At 36.4% G+C, this 19,846-nt stretch overlaps 2 protein-coding genes across 4 annotated transcripts in view; both read left to right on the top strand.

Moving 5' to 3' along the window:
• The first annotated feature begins 323 nt into the window (after positions 1-323).
• Positions 324-14,360, top strand: LOC137394482 (5'-deoxynucleotidase HDDC2-like). The gene is made up of 6 exons (XM_068081206.1): positions 324-383; positions 2,382-2,506; positions 5,131-5,233; positions 8,451-8,522; positions 10,993-11,137; positions 13,722-14,360. Exons 1-6 carry the CDS (start codon positions 324-326, stop codon positions 13,814-13,816), a joined length of 600 nt encoding a protein of 199 aa, XP_067937307.1. The 3' UTR covers positions 13,817-14,360.
• Positions 14,361-14,581: 221 nt separating this feature from the next.
• Positions 14,582-19,846, top strand: part of LOC137394444 (serine-rich adhesin for platelets-like) — a 30,257-nt gene continuing 24,992 nt past the window's right edge. For 2 of the 3 annotated variants that reach the window (XM_068081166.1, XM_068081163.1), the window contains exons 1-6: positions 14,582-14,662; positions 15,335-15,395; positions 15,493-15,580; positions 16,260-16,405; positions 16,786-16,929; positions 17,113-17,218. In XM_068081166.1, coding sequence (XP_067937267.1) covers positions 15,502-15,580; positions 16,260-16,405; positions 16,786-16,929; positions 17,113-17,218 — 475 coding nt within the window. In that variant the 5' untranslated portion in view covers positions 14,582-14,662; positions 15,335-15,395; positions 15,493-15,501. The remainder of the gene's footprint in view (positions 14,663-15,334; positions 15,396-15,492; positions 15,581-16,259; positions 16,406-16,785; positions 16,930-17,112; positions 17,219-19,846) is intronic. The other variant, XM_068081164.1, reaches the window with a different exon arrangement.

Raw genomic sequence — 19,846 nt, 5'->3', positions numbered from 1 at the left:
AAGACTTAGGTGGGTTTTTAGCTAGAAAACATTTATGCAGTATTGCTCTCATTGAAACCAGATTCGTTTAAGAGCAAAGTCGCTACATAACTTTCATGCACAAAGGTGTACTGTAATTACAGCAAATGAAATCTCATAAATTACTAAATTTTTCCGTGAGGGAAAACCTATATGGCGTTGGTTGCATCGGTCATGAACTAGAGTCACGTATCTGCTAGTAAAATAAGGTCAGCTATGTGTATTTTGCTGTTTATTTCCCACCTTCCTGCACTTGCAATCTCTGCACCTTGCTATTCTAACACGCTGATGATATCTGTAGAATGATGGATGCCGCCAGCGCAGTTACTCTCATCGAGTTCTTCACCACAGTTGGCAAGCTGAAGGTGACTCTATTTCATATTTTTATCATTGTATATTCTCACTTACATAAATATGTAGTAAGGATTATCAAGTATGTTTTGTGATTACTACTATCTCATGACTAGGCAGCAGATTAATGTCTGATTTAAGTCAATGCCAGTGTTCAATGCAGAATTTCAGCAGTCATATTTTTATTAACGCGTTTCATAAACGTAAGCGTGTTAAGGGCTGAGGTTTAACTCAATTTCTCCGTAGCACCCTACCATTACCAGCTTGCATTAAAGACTTATTGTGGTGAGAATGCTTGCTAAGCTTCTAAAAAATTGTTATGGATATCGGGTGGTAACGTAGCCACCACCCTCGTAAAAGATGATATTACCAGTGCAAGCTGAATAAATTGCTACAGATTTCGTATGAGTGTTTACAGGGTTAACGTGAGTGTTCGTGGAACAGTACAAAGGTAACCTGTGTACACAAACAACAGTACGAGGTTAACCTAAAGAATAGTATAGGGCTAGTCTGAGTGTTGAAAGTGCAGTACAGTGTTAACCTGAGCAGTTTATTGGACATAAAGGATTCTTCTGACTATCACCATTAACTAATGCTGACATTCAATATTGCATGCAATGCCAACTCTGTGTAGGTCAATAGGTGTTTTTTAACTTATTCATCAAAAGAATTTATCAACTGTCAGTCAAAGAAGTAGTATGTACAGTAATACTTCAACTTACGAGTGCTCCGATGTACGAGAAACTTGAGATACGAGCCAGCATTTAAGCAAGTTTTAGCACTAACATACGAGCCATGTTTGAGATACGAGCACGTGAGTCAGTTGCCAAGTATGCCGGAGGTGTTTTATGAGAACAGCATCACTCTGTATTTTTCAACTGCTCAGGTTATACTTTTGTACCATGTTTTTTGTGCGCAATTTTCAGTGCAGATTTATGTGAATTAAAAGTACTGTGCATAGACCGAAAATTTGCCAGTAAAATGAAAGATAATGCAAAAAAAAGCAAATGATAACAATTGATATTAAACAGAAAATTATTGAAAAATATGCGAAATGTGTATGCGTGATTGGGCTAGCTCAGCAGTATGACAGAAATACATTCACAACTATCAAACAGAAGGATTATATTCAGGGCATTTAGTTCGCAAAAGGACTAACCATACTTTCTAAACGGCGCAGCGATCTTCACGACCCCTGATGGAGAGACTGCTCAGGCGTGGAATAAAAGATACCTAAACAATTGGCCGGTTACATCGTAACTGAAACTATGCTATGTGAAAAGGCCGGCGCTATCTATCAAAACTATACAAATAGACATTTGGACAAGTTGGCTAGTGGTCGTGCATTAACCCTTCGTGACGACACCTGTCTTCGTCCTAATCACATCATGTTGAAAGGGCGACAAAGGCAAACGTCCTTAGATACCGTAAGTTTATCTTAAAATGGCTGGCTAGTCGTGAAAACGAAACAAAGGAAAAATTAGCTAACCAGCGAGAAACTTCAAACTATGAACGCCGAAGAAATTTTAATTACGTTTAATTAAAAATGAAAGTTTGCTTCTAAGCTTGTCTTTTAAGACTTTGATAAAATCCAAATTTATCAAAGTCAGCTGTAGTAATGAAGGTAAGTAGTAGTAAAGTAATATAGTACTCATATCTCCCTCTCTGGCAAATGCTAGCGTTAGCCGCGATTGTATGTATTTAATTTTACATTTTAATTAATCACATTTCCTTGCATTATTTTTTATTTGTTGCTTTTTGAAAGCATGTGGTAAGTTAGGACAATAACCAACATGTTCTTTCTGTTACAATATCTTGTTTTGAGTGATTTATTTGCATTTTTTAGTGTATGGAAACCAATCAATATATATTTAATTGTTTTATATATAAATAAATTGCACCAACATGCGAGTAAATTGACATACGAGCTCAGTCTCGGAACGCATTAAGCTCGTAAGTCGATGTATGACTGTAAGTACATGATCAGGTATGGGATGTCTGATTGTTTTTAGCATTTAAAAAGAACTGGCTGGGTGAAGTGTGGGGTTTTGGAACCTGAAACCGTTGCCTCTCACATGTACCGCATGGCTGTCATGGGCATGATGATTCCAGAAACCTTGACTGTGAATAAATACAAGTAAGCTGAGAGGAACTTTTTCCATATCATGCATAGGGAATTTGGCATGTGATATTAGAAAACCTCTCGACAATCTGGTCTAGAATGCAATGTGTATAACCTGGAGTTACACTTTAAAGTTTGTTGAAGTTTAAATGTAGATGAGTTACCGTAAGACCTCTATTGGAACGCCACCTATATTTGAACGCCATTATAGGAAGAGGGTTTAAAAATACAGCGCCACCCTTTAATTGAACGCCATCTCTATTTGACTGCCATTTTGACATTCTTTGATCTTTATGAACCCATAATAAAAAGTGACCATTCAAAAAATGTTTGCAAAATGGTACTAATAAATTGTTGTTATTGCTTGTAGTTGTTGTTGCTGTAGTTGGTTGCCATGGTTTTAGTGACAGTGTACTTGAGAATTCGATCGTCACAACCATCCGAACTACACCGATTCGAGGTGACTAAGGTCTAAATCCAATTCATTTTTTTCAGATTCCTCTATAATGTGGTTTACAATCTTACCTGAACACTTTAAAGCGTTTTGACAAACCATGAGAATACTCTTCAGGAACACGGTACGATGTAATAGCAGCTATTGTTATAGCGTACCGAGGTCGGTTTTCCAACTCCAAACCTTTAGAGTTTTTTTCTTTAAAACTGAAAACAACACCATCAAAATAATTAATAGCTATATCCGACTAATACTTTTTTACTCAAAGTAGTTCCTTGTTTAACCTGGTCTGATACTTTGGCGTATATGAAAAACTGTTTAGCAAAGATGCTGAAGTCGACCGCATTAATGTCGCTCTGCCCAGAAGAGATTGCAAAATATAGGTAACACTTTAGCATTGCCCGTAAAAGGGTTAAATTTGTCTTCCTTAAATGCTGATGAGCTAGTCACAAAATACAGCGCCACCCTCTATTTAAACATCAACTCTAATAAAACACCACTTTAGAGGAAGGATTAAAAAATAGAGCACCATGTCATTCAAATAGAGGTTTTACGGTCAGTGTCAGTATTTATTGTGAGCTATTAGTTACAGTCAAACCTGGACTTATGATCACTTCTATACACCAGTTTTTAGATCACCTCTATACACCAGTTTTTACATTTGTGTCATAAAATTTGAGCAAATCTTTGTCTTGATGTAGAAAGTAATTTTTAACGTACAATGTCCAAATTTCTTCGAAACATAATTTGCTAAATAAAAGTAAAAAAGTCAATCCAAAATAAAAATAACAAAAACTTTTTAAACAAGTAATTAAAATCATATAGATGAGTAAGTTACGCGCACATCAGTCATCGCTGGTCTACACCTGCATTGTCATGTTTTTAAAGTAAAGTAACAATATAAATTTTTTTATGGATTATTATTTGTTTATTTAGATTTTCGATGCATTTTAAGTTTTATGTTTAGTTGTTTACATAATTTCATACATTATATTTACATTAGTGCTACATATAATCATTCAAACATTTATTCTAGCTTTTTAAGCCTTGCAGGGCATTTAACAGAATACAATGTACTCTTATACAGTGCGCCCTTGGGTTACGATAATCCTGTTATATGATGCCTTACAATGTCACACATGATATTTTTTCATCCTCGCCATATGAGATTTTTTCATCCTCGCCATATGATATTTTTTCATCCTCGCCATATGATATTTTTTCATCCTCGCCATATGATATTTTTTTGCCATACGATGTGAAAAAATTTCTTTCTCAAAATTAAATTTTTGCAGTTGGTGTTCTGAATACGTCGAAATAACGAAGATGCCAATATGCTATTCGCCCAAATCCCTCCCGCAACGCCTGAAAGAGATACGATGCTCGTTCTCTCTAAGTTCAGCATTATTCGTTATAAATTATAGTGAAAACAAAACCGGTAACAGATAGGTGATAAAATTTTAGCCAATGACAAGGTTGAAGTATAGTTTAGCAAAATACATACTAAAACTTGGCTTGTGTATGTTGTATGTGTTTAGTTAGCTAAATTCATTTAAGTTAAATTTAACATTTTTGTTGTATGTCTGTCTCAAAGGTGAGAACTCCCTACAGTGCGCACTACTGCTACTGCACATAGTACATTGTAATGTTACATTTTATTGCAGATCATAACCACTAAAGTTACTATAGGTAACTATAGTTACTAAGGTTACATATAGTATTTTGTTACTAATTTTTAACATTTACAGTATGTATATAAAATTTTGATGATGGCGGCAATTAACTGTTCGTTTTGAAGCTTTTAAGAGCTTGTAATCACATTTCCACATATTTTGCACCTAAAACGCAGCAGAGTAAGACATGGTGAACCTTTTGATACCAAATAACTGTAATGTAAATTTTGTTGCCAGTCAACCTTTAATATTAAAATAGTTTTGACATATAAAGCCAATAGCATTGAGCTTTATCCGTGCACTTAACACAATGTCTACTCTGGTCTACTCACACCATCTACTTTTGCCATGGGGGATCATGAGAAATGTTTGACCCACAAGATATTCTAATTTATTGCTGTTTAAAGATTTAAGTATCATGGCATCATTATAAACAGGAGATGGCTCATTATATAGTGACTGATCTCTACTTAAATATTAGTATCACATGGACACTTTTTATGTTTCCATAGAGTGATGAAGATGGCTATAGTGCATGACATGGCTGAGGCTGTTGTGGGAGACATAACTCCTCATTGTGGAGTTTCAGAGTCAGACAAATATACCCTAGAAAAGGTCAGATAGCTTGTTTGCTATACACTCCTATCCCAGATAGGGATATTTATGGGCTATCAGCCACACTATTTGAGCTATCAGTCACACATTCAGCCACGTGTTTACTTTTGAGTTTTCAGTTTTCACAAAGCGACCTTTTACTCCTAAAAACCATTGTTTGAACTCTTTGACTAGCTTTACAAATGTATGTAGGTAGATGTAGAGGTGGTGATGTAGGTAGATGTAGAGGTGGTGATGAAGGTAGATGTAGAGGTGGCGATGAAGGTAGATGTAGAGGTGGCGATGAAGGTAGATGTAGAGGTGGGGATGAAGGTAGATGTAGAGGTGGTGATGAAGGTAGATGTAGAGGTGGTGATGAAGGTAGATGTAGAGGTGGTGATGAAGGTAGATGTAGAGGTGGTGATGAAGGTAGATGTAGAGGTGGTGATGAAGGTAGATGTAGAGGTGGCGATGTATGTAGATGTAGAGGTGGCGATGAAGGTAGATGTAGAGGTGGTGATGTAGGTAGATGTAGAGGTGGTGATGTAGGTAGATGTAGAGGTGGTGATGAAGGTAGATGTAGAGGTGGTGATGAAGGTAGATGTAGAGGTGGTGATGAAGGTAGATGTAGAGGTGGCGCTGAAGGTAAATGTAGAGGTGGTGATGAAGGTAGATGTAGAGGTGGTGATGAAGGTAGATGTAGAGGTGGTGATGAAGGTAAATGTAGAGGTGGTGATGAAGGTAGATGTAGAGGTGGTGATGAAGGTAGATGTAGAGGTGGTGATGAAGGTAGATGTAGAGGTGGCGATGAAGGTAGATGTAGAGGTGGTGATGAAGGTAGATGTAGAGGTGGTGATGAAGGTAGATGTAGAGGTGGTGATGAAGGTAGATGTAGAGGTGGTGATGAAGGTAGATGTTGAGGTGGCGATGTATGTAGATGTAGAGGTGGCGATGAAGGTAGATGTAGAGGTGGTGATGAAGGTAGATGTAGAGGTGGTGATGAAGGTAGATGTAGAGGTGGTGATGAAGGTAGATGTAGAGGTGGTGATGAAGGTAGATGTAGAGGTGGCGATGAAGGTAAATGTAGAGGTGGTGATGAAGGTAGATGTAGAGGTGGTGATGAAGGTAGATGTAGAGGTGTCGATGAAGGTAGATGTAGAGGTGGTGATGAAGGTAGATGTAGAGGTGGTGATGAAGGTAGATGTAGAGGTGGTGATGAAGGTAGATGTAGAGGTGGTGATGAAGGTAGATGTAGAGGTGGTGATGAAGGTAGATGTAGAGGTGGCGATGAAGGTAGATGTAGAGGTGGTGATGAAGGTAGATGTAGAGGTGGTGATGAAGGTAGATGTAGAGGTGGTGATGAAGGTAGATGTAGAGGTGGTGATGAAGGTAGATGTAGAGGTGGTGATGAAGGTAGATGTAGAGGTGGTGATGAAGGTAGATGTAGAGGTGGTGATGAAGGTAGATGTAGAGGTGGTGATGAAGGTAGATGTAGAGGTGGCGATGAAGGTAGATGTAGAGGTGGTGATGAAGGTACAGAGCTAGTCGATATTATACTACTTTAACTTTAAAGGTTGACTTGCAAGAAAATTCACATTACAGTTATTTGGTATGAAAAGATTCACCATGTCTTACTCTGTTGTGTTGCAGGTGCAAAATATGTGGGAATTTGATTACAAGCTCTTAAAAGCTCAAAAACGAAAAGCCGCCGTAGATCGGAATTTATTTATTTCGATGACGTAACCACGAAATTTGGTTATCGTCTTGTCACGTATGTTCTCACGTGAATTGAAAGGCCAATAAAAAGCTCAATATAAAACTTATCGTAGTACTAGTTTATGACAAACACTTCGGGTTTTACCGAAGACCCCGTATCAAGTATAGATGCTCGCTACTTCACAGTTTTGTTTCGGCATTATTCAATCGTCACATCGTAATCTGATCATGTGACCCAATACTTCGCAAATAATTTTTGCAGCATTTTTTGATTATCACAGGTGACCAACAGGCTCGTCATGATTATCAGACAATGATATGCACCCCTTCGAGCTAAGGTTAAAAAGTTTAACGATTTTTTACGGTAAGTTATAAGATATCAGTGCTAAAAGTGACAGCATTAAAATGATGATAAAACAGACGCGTAAAAACATTAGACATGGTTTTATTGAATGCATGAAGTATATTTGTGAAATATTTCGACGAATAATGTTGCATGAAAGTGTAAACAGAAACCATCTCTCATAACTACGTCACATTTGAGCCGTTTTGGAAAGCGAATCCAAACTACGGCGGTCTCGTGTGGCTGCGATTAACTGTTCGTTTTTGAGCTTTTAAGGGCTTGTAATCACATTTCCACATATTTTGCACTTACAACACAACAGAGTAAGACACGGCGAATCTTTTCATACCAAATAACTGTAATGCGAATTTTCTTGCAAGTTAACCTTTAAATTAACATAACTAATTTGTATTTTTGTTTTTGTTAATTTTATTTTCTAATTAACATGTCCAGCTTTTCCAGCTTTTCCACTTTCAAGTGCTTCAGGCTTTTTTGCTTGACACCATTTTCTCAATCTTCCTCTCATTTACTACAGACAAACTTCTCGCGACTATCAGCTCTACATATAAGTCTTTTTGTTTGATACGCAATGTAAGATTTGAGCAAACATTCATTACATCATAACAGATTAATATTACAAAATAAACACTCAGTTTCATTGATGTATAATCATATTTGTATTACCACAATGGTGGTTCACAACAATTTTAGACCGTTCAAAACCAACAGTATTAACTGTTCTGCTACGATTTATTTCTTCAATATAAGCAAAACATGCCTTCAATTGCCTTCTTGAATATTTTCAATGGTTATATTTGGTGATACAATATGTTTTTGTTGTATCAACATTAATCAATTCATTAATCATTATTAAATTTTATTGTATTCTTGCAGAGTTTTAAGTATTTCATCATTATGCTGATGAATAGTTGATGTTTATATTGAAAGATGCACACCTCAATGTACATGGGACTATTTTAGAAAGATGGACAAGTTTAGTTCCGCGAAGCTACAAAGTTCTGTATGAAACTGTCTTAAATGCGCTGTATCTCATGATACAAATTCTGGCCCTTGTAACCTTTCGGTATATACATAGCATTATGAATACATGTATATATGGCTGGTATCAAATTCATATTGTGAGCTAAGGGAGCCTCCAATTTCTTACCTTGTCTGTAGAATGCCCTAACAGACATGACTAGTCATTTGCCTGACCAATCCATAGCAGAGGATATTCTTGCCCTGTGGCAGGTAAGTGTGTAAGTCACATCACTTTGCAGCAGTCATGTGCTGGAAGGGTGCTTTAGGGAGTGTGGTGGATCATTTCCTTACTTTCTATCACACTCTTCATGTCTAAATATTCACTTACAGATAAGTTGAATTTTTATAGTACAGTGGATTCTTGCCATACGACTTTAATTCGTTCCAGTGTTGGCATAGTAAGGCAAAAATTTCATATATAGCGGGGTATAGAAACTTATAGTAATTATCTAATGCAAACGTCTCCTAGTAAATAACTTTAAAATCATCCTCATTAAAAATTAGTAACAAAATAATATGTTAACCTTAGTAACTATAGGTACCTACTATGACTCGAGTGCATTTTGTGGTTATGATCTGCGAGATAATATAACATTGCAATGTACTATGTACAGAGTTCTCACCTTCAAGACAGACGTGTAACATATAAACACTGAATCTAACTTGAATGAATTTAGTTCACTAAACACAAACTTGAAGGAAGTCTTAGTATGTATTTTAATAAACTTTTAACGCTGAGCTGAACTCGCCATGGTGAGCAATGTATATTTTTTAATAACGTATATAATCAGTACACAAATTGCCAAATTTTAATTTCGAGAAAAGTTATTGTTGATATTGTGTTACAGAAAAAATTCGCCCCAACGAAAAAGCATCGTGTTCTATGGAGTTAAGCAAAAAATGTTTTATAACAGGGGAATCGTTATGCGCGGGCGCGACGCTCAACTAATACGCTGTTTAGCGTGTGCGTATGGTGTACACTATTTGATAACAGCGTGTTAAAATGCTAAGAGTGCTATAGCTCAGTGGTTAAAGTTGTGGATTTGAGATTTCAAGCAAACAGCCGACAGTACTCTTTGGATTTTCAGAAGAAGTTGCTACACTGGTTTCATAACAATAATCCATGAAGGATTCATTGAGGACAATTGTCCTTGATGCATGTGAAGGAGCATTCTTCTTGAGTGTCTAACCAGATACATTGTGGCACATTTACATTTATATGGAAGTGAAAGTTCTAGGGTTGCCAATTAAGCCTGGCATTGCTTGGAGTGGGCCTGTCTTTTCTAGGATTGCCAATTAAGCCTGGCATTGCTTGGAGTGGGCCTGTCTTTTCTAGGGTTGCCAATTAAGCCTGGCATTGCTTGGAGTGGGCCTGTCTTTTCTAGGGTTGCCAATTAAGCCTGGCATTGCTTGGAGTGGGCCTGTCTTTTCTAGGGTTGTCAATTAAGCCTGGCATTGCTTGGAGTGGGCCTGTCTTTTCTAGGGTTGCCAATTAAGCCTGGCATTGCTTGGAGTGGGCCTGTCTTTTCTAGGGTTGCCAATTAAGCCTGGCATTGCTTGGAGTGGGCCTGTCTTTTCTAGGGTTGCCAATTAAGCCTGGCATTGGTTGGAGTGGGCCTGTCTTTTCTAGGGTTGCCAATTAAGCCTGGCATTGCTTGGAGTGGGCCTGTCTTTTCTAGGGTTGCCAATTAAGCCTGGCATTGCTTGGAGTGGGCCTGTCTTTTCTAGGGTTGCCAATTAAGCCTGGCATTGCTTGGAGTGGGCCTGTCTTTTCCCATTGAATAAATTTTAAGTAATACGTGGAGTTCATACAGTCTGTTCTTATAATTCTTCCTTCACATGATAATTTTCTGACGTCACAGAACACCTCTTTTACTATACTAAAGATGATTGTGCAAAGCCGGAAAGCAATTGATTACTTATACTGATAAAACTCTGATGACTTGTAATCTTGCTTGAATCTGTTGCGCTGAAGAAATAACAGGCAATAACAAAGCTGCTTCATAATGTATTGTTTCATACGGGGCTCGAACTTGGGAATTTCAGCTTAGTAGACCGATACTCCATGACCCGCCCTAATCGAATGCCTGCTGGCTTTTTGCCGGGCTAGCAGTAGGCCTGGCTTTTGCCCGAGATGTCTTTTATTTTTGATCAGATACCCCGAAGGTGGGTGTTTAAATGGCTGGTTTTCAGGAAACAGGGAAAGTTTAAAGGCTCAATACTTTTAGCGACCTTGCGGAAGACGCCGGCATAGGTGTGTAAAATTTGGATGCAATCGGGCAAAAAATGTGTAAACGCATCACGTTTACTCTGACAGACACAATGACAAAGGGAGCTTTATTAATATAGCAAAAATATGGCAAATTAGACGATGAAACAATGCAGTCTCGTTTATCCTGTTCTTCTTGGTGTGTTATGTAAAATATTAAAAAGCTCGGCTGTGATAAACTTGGCTGGTTTTCAGCATGCCATAATAGGGACCCAACTAGCAATTTAGCAACTTAGCAATATGCAGTTGGAATATGTTTTATGAAAAAACGATGTTGAATGACAAATAAAATTGTCTGCTCGCAGCTTCACATGCCTGTGCGATCTTGAAATTGTATTTGCCTTTCAATTGCATGATTGTAAGGTAGCTGACAGTGAATTGAGCCTATCATTAACCTGTTCGTGGTTGCAGGAATATGAAGACAACTGTACAAACGAAGCTAAATTTGTTAAAGATTTTGACAAGTTTGACATGGTGCTACAGGCATATGAATATGAGAATGATCAAGCACACATCGGACCCAGCGGGCTAGAGCAGTTCTTCGCTAGCACACAAGGTAGGCGCCATTTTCGGAGGCCAAACTACTGGGCTACTGACTGCTATTTTGCTAAATAACATGGAGGTTGTTTCGTTTGTAGTGAAGCACTTGAAGAACATTTATATTGTTGTATTTTCACCACATCTTCTAGAGCGAACTCTTCACTGTCATATTTATTTATAGCCACAGTTTTGCCTTCACATCTAGTATCTGATGCTGGAGTTCATTTACTCACCAGAGTGTAATACAGCAGTAACCTGGTAGTTGAGCCTCTTTCTCGTCATACAAATTGGACTAACCAAAAAGTTTGAGTTTTAATGCTTCTAAAGTTGAGTAGGATATTGGTGGATGGCAAAACTGCATAGCAACACCTCTAGCTGTATGGCAGTGAAGAAACAATGAAACGGTGCGGTCTTGCTTCTCCAGTGCTGTTTGGTTCGTGTTGGCCATTCAGATAGCATCTTCTTAGCATGATTCTTCACCAAGTAAGATTTAGGCATCATGAAAGAGGACTCCCTGCCAAGTAGTAACCTTCTCCTTTACCTTCTCTGTATGATATCATACTGAAGATGTCAAGGAAGTGAGTCCTTTATCTTCCTTGACAAGGATTCAGCTTTATTCAATAAAGTAAATATAAAATTCAGCTATCAGCTTTTGGGTGATCAATCTATTATGTAATTCGTTGTTCAGCTGCTTTAAACAATAAAGTATAAATTATTTTATACACGACTAGCTGAATGTCCGGCGTTGCACGGGTAATAAGGTTAAAGTTTTACTTTAAGTTACTCAAATTCATTAGGTAATAATAATTGCCCAATGAATTCGAGTAACTTAAACTATTAACTTGAGCTAGTCTAAATTTTTACTAAATTAAGAATCATCTGAAGCCAGCTTAATAATCGCTACGTTTTGCGTAATGATATCTATGATTTTCAAGTGCGCTAGTAATAACCAATAGTATTTTCCCAAGTGCTTTAAGCTTCAGCATTTCAACTTTTAGCTTAAGCATGTAATAACTATGACCGCAATTATTCCTTTGTATAGCAATGTAGCCGCAATTTTTTCTTTGGACAGGAAGTTTGTTTTCATTTAACATCTACAGCATTTACCATTCTAACTTTCAAACTTCGTATCATGAGAAAACTATTTTTGTGCAGTTCAAATGAATAAAAAACAACTGTCAAGGTTTTCAAACTTTTTTTCAAACAACCGTAAGTTTTAAATTTCATAACTTGAAAGAAGTGTTTCATTGAAAAAATTTAGGAGGAAAAATAAAAATATAAAGGTGTATAAATGTGAAATTGTTAGCAAGTAATGGCTAAATATCGTTTGTTTTGCTACGATTACAATGAAGAATTATTTGGTATACAATTATATGATTTTAGTTCATTTCAGTGTTGGCATGCGAAAATTGGCATGCCAGTTTTTGATGCCAACACTGGCATGCGAAGATATCGTAGGCTATATACATGGTAGAATATGGTATAGGAACCCATAGTAATTATCTAATGCAATCACCTTGTAAAAAGCATCATTATTTATGAAATAATAATACTGTAATATAATAACATAGTATGTTAGCCTTAGTAACTATAGGTACCTACCATGACTAGTGAATTCTGTGGTTATGATCTGCGTGCTCAAGATAATATAGCATTGCAATGTACTACATGGAGAGTTGTTACCTTTGAGACAGACGTCTAACATAAACACTGAGTCTACCTTAAATGAATTTAGTTTACTAAGCACTTACTTGAAGGAAGTTTTAGTATGTATTTTAGTAAACTTCAAACTTGTAACTAAAATTGTATTATTTATCCGTTTGCGAATCCATTTTTACCATAACGGATACCGCTGGACTCGTCATGGCGAGCAAGGTATATCTCTTAATAACGTATATAATCGGTACACAAATCGCCAAATTTAATTTCGAAAGAAATTATTGCTGATATCAAGTGGCAGAAAAAATTTGCCGTAATGAAAAAGCATCATGCTTTTTTGAGGTAGGCAAAATATTTCATAACAGCTGCATCGTAACGCTTGGGCGCAATGCTCAAATAATACATCATTTAGCGTGTACATACGCTATACCATATATGATAGTGTTTACGCCTTACATAACTCAGAGGTAGAGCTTGCGATCTCCGTGAGTTCAAATTTATTAAAGCGCAAAATTTTAATTCCAAGACTTTAATAGGTGTAGCTGGACATACACACAAACTTTGAAAATTTTTTTTAGATTAAACAGCTGGTCGAAACAAGAATTATTTTTTGAGCTATTACCAAAATAATGCGTGTTCATTTTAGCCAGTTACAAGATAACTGAAGGTCAACATGACAATAGGTGATTCTACTTAAAAAAGACTGCTTAATAACAAATTGTATCAACTGAACATAGCCCAAAGGGACCTTTAGTTACTTTTCTAACTTAAGAATTGAAATTATTACAATTATTTTTTATGGAAAAAAGGTTTGTTGTCCAAATTGGGAATAGTATGCCAGCCTTGAACGAATTATGGTCGACTTCTCTGGTCCCACTGTACTTGGATGCTTTACTACAGCCCATACTAATCAAATCTGCTTTTTTTATTGTATTGCACAGGAGTATTCCGAACAGACCTGGTGAAATCATGGAATCAAACGTTACGTCTGCGGCGATCCGAAGCATCTACTAATGTACAAACGCAATCGCAGTAAAGAGAAGAGCTCTGGGAACTACCATCTACAAGTTCCAGTATTTTGATCATTGGCCAGCAAGAGTTGACATGATTAACACCTCTGGTAGAATGAGAACTTCAGAGGTGAATTCTGTAAATTTTTATTAAAGAATAAATTTTATATAATCGATTTTATTACCTGGTCCTATTGGAAGCAATTATAAGCCTTGCTTAAAACTGTTTCACATGTGTTTATGTGTTCTCTCAGTAATATCCTTTGCATGTTCATAGTGTTATATTATGCTCAAAACTACTTTGGAATGCCAGTCATAATAATTCATACCAGTTTCATTACTGTTTTAGCATTTTACAATAATTTTATTCTTTGTTGAATAATGAAACTGTTGTTTATTTTCTACTGTTTTTGATACCTTGTTCACCATCCTAGTCAATGAGACAAACAAATAAGCTTTCCTAGCTTATACTTTGTTTCACACCCAGCATGTCATGGAAATGCAATATTTTATTGCTGTTCAGCAGTTTTCTACCTGCTGCGATACCTCTTTCTGATGATAAACTGAATACAGGAATATGACACGTGTTTGTACTGTTCTTTGTTATACCGATGGTGTTGAAAAAACCCTCGTGACTCCTCGAGCTCACGATGTAGCACTTCTCGAGGTTGCCATCTTAGCTGGATGGATTGATGCTGGTACTGCATACATTCATTACATTTTTTAGCTCTTGCTCATGATAATACACCCAAAAAGTTTTTGTACCCGTTGGTATGACTGCTATTGGTTGTGAGCTGGCTGAACAGAGCTTATTGTAACCTTTAAGATTGGCTGTATCACTCGTTACAAGCTGTAGGTGATATTCGCAACAAGTAAGTCGCACTAGAGATAGTGTAAGTGTGCTGTGGCAGTTCCTAAATTGTGTTGGTAGTGTTACAACTAGGTTGGTAAGCAAAAGGTTTGTTATGTCTGCTGTGTGAGCGGAAAGGTCTGCTCTAGTCTCATGTTATGCCTACTGTTTGAGCACAAATACTAAAATTGAACATTATTGCTCCGACTCAATTTATGCATTAAATCTTACCGTTTAATGGTACCTTTTACCTTTCTAGCTTGAATATTATACAAAGGGAGATCTCTAGTTAGTAGAATTGAGATGGCTTTTGAAACAGCTAGCGTCTAGTATATCATACGTGTTGTTACAAACTTTTACCTGTTATGTATCAAGATACAAGAACTTCTACCATTGCTTGTCTGTCAAGGTCACACAAGTTAAACAAGAATTATATTTAGTTCTTTGAGTTCTTATGTCATGTTGAGTGTGAAATACCACATAGGCATGTGGTAGTTGAGGTATTATATCAATCATGGCTAATGATCTGAAGGCTACCGTCTAGAACAGGTTACAGTATAATTTTATCAGAGTTGGGGAAACAACAATATATAATCATGTGTGTTTGCAGTGTACAAGCGTATTGTGCGTAGTTCACACATCTGTAGTTTAGAAACTACTATTGTCATTACTTCAGAAGACCAGTTTGTTTCAGTGTCTCCCAGGAACTGTGAGAATGGGGAAGGAAGCGGAGAGCAGATGCATATTTGAAATGCGTAAGAGAGATAGAGTACACCATAGCTAACTTCTTCAATTTGTGTTCTCAACTTAATCAATATAATCACTTTACACTTTTAATTAACTTTTCTATAGGAGAGCAGAATGGGACTAGCTACACAGGCAAGCCTTCTCTGTCTAATGAGTCTGTTGGTGCTTATTGGAGTATCAGTACAAGAAGGAGGTATATTAAAGATAAATTGAATAGTGAATAAATTCTTTTCATGTTTTGTTTGTTTAAGATGAATTAAAATAGTGGTTGTCTATATTCCTTTTTGGATCTATAGACACATGCTATATTGAACCGTTTACAATATACATAAACTGTAACTAATAGTTCAGTGTTACATGTTCATCCGTTACTTTCAACTGATTGAGCCGAGTTTCATTTATTTATAGTTAATCTATTGCCATTTAAGGCCTGCGCTGTATTATAGAAATTTATTACATTCATATCTTAAATCACTTTTTTTTCTAAAATAAGTCCAATTATTTTTTGGAGATGGACCAATCAAATGAAAATTAGCTTAAATTTGTTTCCAATATTTGAGTGTTCGCATATATTTAAATGTTCAGATATTTGAATCACTTCTGATTTAGCACAACTCAGCATTTCTGCCAAACCGCTGCATCGCTCTCACAAAAACAACATGGTTGTGGTGTTAAACGGTACCAGCACCTTTCTACATTACTATGTAGAGTATCAAAATATTATTGCATCGGCTTCAATGGCATTTTCTTTTAGGTGCTGCTGATGTATAATCTGTGGGAGTTATTTGCCCATTAATACCACTGCTTTATTATCGGGTAAATTTCATAAGTATTATAGCTAGTAAATGTTGTATTTTATGTGTATTTTTTAGTCCCTGATAATGAGGGAACAGAGTTTATCTTTGCCTTTGGAGTGACCCAAGTTTGGAGAAAAGAAACTTTTCTTCTTGAAGTCTTTGTTACAACCCAGAGGGAAGGCCCAGTTTCTTTTAACTTTACATCCGGAAATAAGGTCAAGGTCAGTTTTGCAGTCTAGGGATTGGAAAATCAATAAGTTACAGTAGCCATAGAGTGTCAATAGAGATTTTGTGCAGTAGTCCTAGGAGAGTACAGGGTGGGGTAAGTATGGACCAGCCAAGCATTTTTAATGTCAGTTGTAGAACGTAATCACTTTTATCTCCTTAAAACAAGGAATAGAATAACATTTGATGTAAACAAAACAAATACTCTTGTGATTAGTTATCACTTTTGCCTCTGTGATTAGTTTTATGTAACTTTTTATCTTTAACTCGAATTAAATGGTGACTACAATTGCTTGATTGGTTGTGAAACTTATATGAATGCTGTCTGCACACACGAGTAATGTAGCTACTGCCATTGTTTGCCTGTTGCATGCAGTACGGGAGTGTATCGCGAGGTGAAGTCATCAAGCTAACAGTTGATAAAGAGCAACTAATGGATGACCAGTTTGAAACAACAAATAATAAAAGTCAAGTGCTCATGGCAAGTGATGATGTGGTAGTTTTTGGCAGCAACAGACAGGTGAGTTGAAATGTTGGCTATGGTGGATTGGTAAATGCGACTTTTAGTTCTTGGTATTTATTCTTTGTGTACTATTTTATGCTATCATTTAGCATCTGATGCATTTATACTACTGCTTCTCTCTAATTACATTTATACTACGGTTTCTATCTTACTACACTTATACCATTTATACCATTGTAGTACATGAGTGCAGATGTTTTTCTCGCATTACCTACGGATGTCCTTGGACTCTCTTATGTGATTCCTTGTTGGCCGACGACGCAATCAAATTCTGGAACATTGCTAGGTGAGTTTTCTGGCTCATCAAGTTGTTCTTCTCTCACCTTTTCTGAATACAAGTGACATGCTTGCTGAGTGATGCTGAGTGTTTTCAGCTGGTTAATTTAGCCTGGAACCCATTTTGTATGAGTCTCAATTTGTCACAACAAAAAATCTTCAACTGGAAGCTGTACTGAATTACACACTTCAAGTATTTTCCTTGCACGTTGCACCACAGACTTCATTTCTATTTTGCTACATGCTGAATTACTATTTTACTATTAAATTCTTTAGTTACAATAAAATCTATTTGGGTTTTACATTTAAAAGTTTGCAAAGTGAGTTCAACTCTATTCTCTCGGTGTCTCAAATTTTATTGTTATCATTACATGCATTTAAAAACATTGAGCGGCATCTTACTATGATGCACATTTTAGTAGAACGATCATGTCAGCAACTTTATCGTTTTCTGTCCATTGGAAACGCTTACTTTAGGTTGTTAGAAATGTTTGTTTGAGTTTCTATTTTTATATTTTTCATCAGGTAATTAGGGTTTTTCAAATTATCTACATAAATCCTAGAGAGGTACACTTGACCAAGTATCTGAAAATATCTATTATCGAATTAGGGTGTACTATAAACAACCTTTTGTCTGGTGTGTGTCCATGAACTTGGAGTTATCTTCTTTATGCAGCTTTTTATGATGCTCGCATGACACGGTAATAATAATTATTATTCTATCATCAAAAGAATAGCTCACTAACTAATCCAATTCAATCATTTTTAGCGTTCACCAAATGTATTTGCTATACCCCAATGATTTAGTTACTGTAAGACCTCTATTTAAACACCAATCTTATTTGAACGAACGCTTCCTCTATTTGGCCCCCGCTATAGGAGAAGAGTTGAAAAATGGAGTGTCACCCTTTAGTTGAACACCACTGCTATTTGACCAACACCTTGACATTCTTTGCTCTTTATGAACCCATCATAACGAATAATCAGTAGAAAAATGTCCACAAACTGGTACTAATAATGACTCGGTTACATCTATACCCAACTATTAATTCTTTCGTTGTAGCTGTTTGTATCGAAGTCCGTTTTTTAACTCCAAAGCTTTACAGTTTTTCGTTAAAATTTGAAAGCAACACCCTAGAGATAATTATTAACCATATCAGGCTAACGGTAGTTATTTGTTTAACGCGGTTTTGATAATTTGATGTATATTAAAAACGGTTTAGCAATCACGATGGAATCTGCACTAATATTATGAGGCTAAAACTTCTGCTTAGCACGCATGCATAAGCTCACACGTGGCTAAAAGTTTCTCTTCATTTGTGCAAAAAGTAATGTTGTTGCCACAGTATCTTCCTCAACTTTTCTTCTGCGTTGCTGAACTTTCGGATATTAGCATCCAAATTTTTTAGCGGAGTAAAACTTATGTTGTTGCCATTTAGAATAAAGTTTTACTCTGCTAAAAAATTTGGATGCTAATATCCAAAAGTTCAGCAGTGCAGAAGAAAAGTTGAGGAAGATACTGTGGAAGGTATTCAACAGCCAGAAAAAGATTAAATGAAAGCAACAATCAGAACGCAACTGGCCAAGCCAGCGATGCAAATATTTTTGTTTCAAAAATGTTGATTTTTGTTTTTGTATGTATTATAATAAAGGTTTGTTTATGTCACTTGCTCTTGAATGTATATTTGTAGCGTCTAATAGATTATTATTATATAACTTATAAATTTGCCGAATTATAGTGTATTATTTGCTAGCATCTTTGCCATTACCTAAACTTGGCATTCGATGGATCAACGCTTATAACTCCTTTGCTATTGCACATAAAATGTCAGTTTTTGCTGCAAACTGTTGCAAACATATCAATGAGTGCATTGAGTCTTTAATCAACATTGTCAAATATAGTTATAAAATAAAAATATGCCTTCAAATTTAAAATGAAATAAAAAATTGAAAGCTCCAACAATTTGCAACGCAGGCAATAAGATAATTGTAAATTAATTGATGCAATAGATATCAACTGGTAGAGATATTTTTCAGCTTCCCAATGCATATTGACTATGACAAGTTGGAGGTAAGTTATAGCGGTTTTTTGCATCCCAAAGGGTCGAAGACGCTTCGCCCGCAGGAGAGTGCAAAATTTAGACAGCGTTCGCTTTGCCCATATAAAGAATAAATTTATTTTCTCGATATTCTGACGAGGTGTTTGAAAAATACAACCCAACCCTATGTTTGAACGTCACCTCCAATAACGCGCCACTATGGAGAAAGGGTTGAATGATAGAGCGCTGTGGTGTTTACGTAGAGGTTTTACAATATTTTAATTTACAAAGATTAACTATTAATATAGATCTCAGGTCATTGTTTTACTTATTCATCAAGGAATGTACAGTTACTACCCACTGCCCACTCGATTATCGTGAACCTTTTTTGTCAAATAATATGGCAAATGACAGGACTACTTTTTATTTTTGAAAAGTTCGCAATTGGAATCAGCTACATTCCATATGCGTGCTTCTATGGCAGCGAATCAAAAAATACTCTTGGAAGCAGTTTTCAGTACATGTTGTACATGTATATAAAAATGAGACTGTGGTTTGCTATGGTACATGTACATGTAGTCTTTGGGGCTAAATTTCTT

The sequence above is a fragment of the Watersipora subatra genome, chromosome 4 (assembly GCF_963576615.1).
Source record: "Watersipora subatra chromosome 4, tzWatSuba1.1, whole genome shotgun sequence".
In the NCBI taxonomy this organism is placed as follows: domain Eukaryota; kingdom Metazoa; phylum Bryozoa; class Gymnolaemata; order Cheilostomatida; family Watersiporidae; genus Watersipora; species Watersipora subatra.
This window is presented reverse-complemented; position numbering and strand designations above follow the sequence as displayed.